Source organism: Leptonotus elevatus, chromosome 11 (assembly GCF_054856555.1).
Source record: "Leptonotus elevatus isolate MCC_2025b chromosome 11, RoL_Lele_1.0, whole genome shotgun sequence".
NCBI lineage: Eukaryota > Metazoa > Chordata > Actinopteri > Syngnathiformes > Syngnathidae > Leptonotus > Leptonotus elevatus.
The window spans coordinates 2,585,228-2,590,227 of NC_141249.1; the positions used below are offsets into that span (position 1 = coordinate 2,585,228).

The following is a 5,000-nucleotide window of genomic DNA, read 5'->3' on the forward strand; positions in this document are numbered from 1 at the left end:
AACGCAGCAGCCAACTATGTCAGTTGAACAAATATCACGCAAAGCTACAAATCATGTGATGTTATTCAGCCAATCATTCGTATCATCATCAGCTGTTGCTCTCAACAACATTCAACTGATGGTGGAGACTTGGACATGGCACAACATATGAGTAAAAAGAGCAGCTTCTACTTTTGCAAGTAAAGATAAAGTTAAAAACTGTTATGTTATTTATTTGTTGTATAAAGTTTGGCGATGTGGAGTACAAGTAATTTACTCGTTCTAGTAAACATTGCCTCAACCGTTAGCCTAATGTTAGATCTTGTTGGCCGGTTCAGTACATGTGAAGCTCGGGACCTGGACCTATATCGCTGACTATTCGTCTCAAAATAATATTATATTATTCACCTTGCATGGTGTGGGAAAAAAAACAAATTGATGCAAGTTACGCGGGTGGTAATATGGCAGCTGGCCCGCGTCAGCCATGAAGTGCTAAGTAAACCACTCACTCCCACTGGAACCCAAATTGACGTTATGGCCAGTGTTGCCACTGTTACCTTGAAAACGTAACTTGGTTACTTTGATTACTGGCTTTAAACATAACTGTTAGATTACAAGTTACTTTACATTTTAACATTTAGCAGGTACCGACCACCGTGCTTAACATGAAAATGAGTTTTGCCACTTAATTGCAACTGTTTTTAAGAATGACATTTAAGAACAAAATGTGTTTTTATTAAAATAATATAAAGACAGCATGCTTTTTGATTTATAATAATTATTTTTTATTTAAATTATAAGTGTTTTCAAGATTCCACTTAACAAATGTGCTACTTGTTTTTAATTAAAAAAAATATATAAAATAAAGAGAGTCTTTCTCGACTTCATGAAACAGAAATATATATATTTTTTAATAATTTCTGAAATTAATGCTTTTTTTTTTTTTAAATCAACCTACTTAACTATTTATGTTGTAATGGTAAAACTCGACATTTCAAATGTAAATTGTTTATAAATGTAACAATTAAATTTGGAAAACTTCCTGCAGTCACACTATCTGGTGTGACTGCGGATGTTTTTGTGTGTGTTTTTCTTTTTTTGATACATGGTGTTATTGAAGCTATGTAGATAACACTGTCGACGAAGCAGTGTGTGCAACAAACCTTAATCACAAATTCAAAATAGTGACTACTTACAGCTAGAAAACGCAAATCTCTCTCCTTCCTCTTACCGCTGATGCACACGTAAGTCTCAATGAAAATGATGATGTCTGTCTCTCTCTCTCTCAGCAATGAACTTTAATTTGAGTACTTCCACAATGCATTTAATTTTGTTCAATACCAGAGTTTCGCTTTCTTACATATTCTATAATGTATAATTATTTGTTCAATGACTTTAGTAAGTACTATAGTTAGTAATCAGGTGTCCTCCTGTGTTTTATTATTCATTAATCATTCATTTTCAATAAAATATGTGCGTGAGAGGCACAGTGGCTGAGAAGTGTGTGCTGTTCATTTAACTCTCGTCAATTCTTGCTCACTACTGCATACGTAGGTGCTTAACTGCAATTGCTTATAATTGTGTAGAATACCAGTGTCTCCGGGATACTGATGTTGCTCATAGAAGCATAGGCATTCTACAAAGTGACTTCCACACAGTGACGTGCGGTCAGGATAGGCAAGGTAGGCACTGAAAGTTGAAACCGTTTGGCTTTTTTTAATTAATTAATTAATTATTTCTTTAATTTCAGAAAGCCTAAACTACCTATAGGTTTATAAGTTACAACATTTTGTGATTTTCATACCTCATTTAAAAATGGCTCATTACTTCGTCTAACGTGCAGGTAAAAATGCAGCAAAAATTATCCTCCTGAAGGCACACCGCTACTGTGCTTTTCCCAGCCCTTTCCGCGTAGCAATGTGTGTTTGCGCATGCGTAGTCAGTTTCTCAGTAGAAAAGTCCTTTACGCAAATAGGCAGATCACTACACAGCCTTTTTACGTTGCTGCATTATTCCTATGCAAACGTGTGTTCGCACAGTGCATTCATGAATTCAAAACACACTTAGTGCACAGCAAAGCGGTAAGATGATGCCACTCTGGAGAATATAAAACAATTTTCACGCCTTTCTTTTGAGGGAAAACGCCATCTTCTGAAGGATGGGAGACCAACGGCTTAGCTACCGGATCTTCAGCAAAGTAAGGGACAAAGAATTATTCGTACTTTTCACAAAGAATGGTGCAAAAGGAAAGATTGACTTTGTGGATGTGCTTCGATTAACTGGCTGTTTCACTTTACATGGTGTTTGGCATTGCTATTACTAGCTTGATTTTGTGAGAAATTAGGCTGTTTACAAGGAGATATTCACTTTATTACATTCTGTCCGGGCGGGTGTAAAATTGTCAATTTTTTGTTGTGTGGCAAATGGGAGGCAGAGTGCACTGCAACGTTTCCTGTGGCTGACGGTGGCCCAGAACTTTAACTGAGTCGCAAGTGTTGAGCTGCCGCACTAGAGGCGATGGGTACAAACCCCGCTCGAAGTAAGAAAAAAAGAAAAGAAAAAAGATTGCGTTGCAAAAAATTTAAGACTTAAAAAGAGAGTAATGTTTTTTGTTTTATTTTCTACCCATACAGAGGAGGCATATGTTAAAATAGTTTGAATGTATGGCATCTTGTATCTGAGTATCAAGTATCTCGAGGTCAGGCTGAGTGTCTTCTTTTTTGGGAAATGAAAATATGGTCACCCTAGGATACATTGTACATCGCCTGCCGACACACAAATCTGTAATTGGTGTGTGCGTCTCTGGGTTTTACTGTAATAATAACGGAGGGAATCTAAAAATGTTGTCCTCTGTGGTATACATAGGTGAGAAAATTTCAAAGAGTCATCACAGTGATTAAGTAAACTGCTCAAAAATGGCCAAGATAGCACAGGGTATGTCATTATTTTGAAACAAAATTGGCTTAAACTTGTCTTCAGGGAACCAGATGTTATTGATATTTGCACTACTAATGTTTATACACACTGCCTTATTAAATGAAGAATGGTGAATATTCAATGGTGTGTTGCTTTAAAGTTAAACATTAGAACAAACCCTTGAAAAATGTCACCGGCAAATGAATAAAAAAAGTTAACTCCTCGGCAAAAAAAAGAAAAAGCACATTTCAAGGTGTGTCATTGGACAATAAGTACATGTCCGACACTGAGCATAGCTGCCACTTGGTTTGCCAGCTTCGTTTGCCATACCAGTAACCCGCACAAAGTAGAATAAAAAATGTGCAGGAGCAAAGGGTGCCAACTATTTTTGTTTTATTTGTTAAAAAATTGAGATGATGTTAACAAAAAATGAAGTTCTCACTGTCCCTTGGCGGGAATCAACTCTTATTCACTGCCTTTGACAAGTATACTTGTTAATTATATTTTTTTCAAAGGGGCTAGATGGGGCAGCAAGGGAGTAATTGCTGCATTTTGTGCAACTCTACTGGTGATTATAAAAGAACAGGACAAGGCAGAAAGGAGAGAGTCTATTCTGTCATTTGGCAGATTTGGTTTATAAATAATTCTTCTTCTTCTTGACGTAAGTGGCTAGCGGCTAGCTGTTAGCATGACCAATGTGCATGAGTGTGTGGCTGCCGGTAAGTTTGACAGCTATACCTGACTTACTTTAATATTGTGGACCAAGGCTACTTTGTAATTCACTCTCCATTTTTATAGGAAGGGAAAATGCACTTTGAGGGATTTTCATTATATATAAAAAAAAGAATACAATAAAATTCTGTCTTCATTTATTTTATAAAACAAATTTGCCCAAAAAAAAAAAAGAAACACATTCAACTGAAAATGTCAAATTTAGCTGTTTAGATGGGAGAAACACAACTTTAAGCCATAAATACCTTGTTATTTTACACCTGAACAATGTACAAATAAAAATGTTTCTAACTCATATATTGCAATTAAAAGTTGTGTTCCTAAATCCTAAAGGGCTATATAAGACATTTTGAATAGATTTTTTTATTTAATGGTAAAAGGCGATTTACAAAATAAATGAAGACACTGAAGCCTACACGGCTATATTAGACATTTAGAAAAAAAATAATAATTTAATGGAAAAAGAGCTTTACAAAATAAATGAAGACAAAGTACTATTTATCTGTTTGTTTTTTGTTTTTTTGTTTTTGCTGATCCGAAAAACGATCCGATCCGAACCGTGACTTTTGTTATCCATTGCACCACTGGGTATTGACAAGTTCTAAAACGGCTGGCAGTGAATGAGTTTTAAATACACTAAATCTACCCTTGCCTCACTAAATGGGGAGCGTGAATCCAGGTTTGTATACTGTATCGATGTCCTGACGATAATCGACAACAAGTCCACAGTTTGTCTATATGTGCTCTGATATTGACTGGCGACCAGTCCATTATTTGTCTATGTTCTCTGACAACAACTGGCAATCCGTTTGTCTAAATGTGCCTGGAGACTAATTGGTGACCAGTCAAGGGCTGCAGCACACTTGCTATTCTAAAGATCACAAATGCTGAATGGATGGATGGATAGTCTCATGTCATGGAATTACCTGCGTGAGTCCCCAAGTCTGCCAGGCAAACTCTTCTGCTTCCTGGATGTCGTCGGTGATGAGGAAGTTGTCAAAGATGGTTCCGGACTTCATCTGAATTGGGCAACAACATCACTGAGCACACAATCGGCGTCTGCAATGGACGTCTTTTGGCGCTCACCTGCCACAAATCCAGTCCCAGCACGCCAATGTTGTCAAACTTGTAAATGTCACCATCGTGAACGTACTCTGGGTTGGCGATCTCGGGGTGGACCCATAGACCTTTGAAGTTGGGGTTGTCTATTTGCTTGGGTGTCCAGTCGCCCTTAAAGCGACAAACAGTGAGGTGGCGCGGTGATAAGGTGTGTCCTTGCTGCTACGGACGCACCTTGTAGTCCGGATTGAGCATCATGCGAGGCACCCACTTGCCGTCCATGCCCACGTCCCAGTCGCTCGGCTTACGAGATC

At 37.7% G+C, this 5,000-nt stretch overlaps 1 protein-coding gene across 1 annotated transcript in view; it reads right to left on the reverse strand.

Moving 5' to 3' along the window:
• Positions 1–5,000, reverse strand: part of LOC147165179 (calreticulin) — an 8,776-nt gene that overhangs the window by 2,166 nt on the left and 1,610 nt on the right. The window contains exons 2-4 of the mRNA XM_086089166.1: positions 4,921–5,000; positions 4,714–4,857; positions 4,554–4,646 (exon numbers count right to left, since the gene is read on the reverse strand). The exon at positions 4,921–5,000 is cut by the window's right edge and continues 34 nt beyond it. Coding sequence (XP_085945292.1) covers positions 4,554–4,646; positions 4,714–4,857; positions 4,921–4,968 — 285 coding nt within the window. The 5' untranslated portion in view covers positions 4,969–5,000. The remainder of the gene's footprint in view (positions 1–4,553; positions 4,647–4,713; positions 4,858–4,920) is intronic.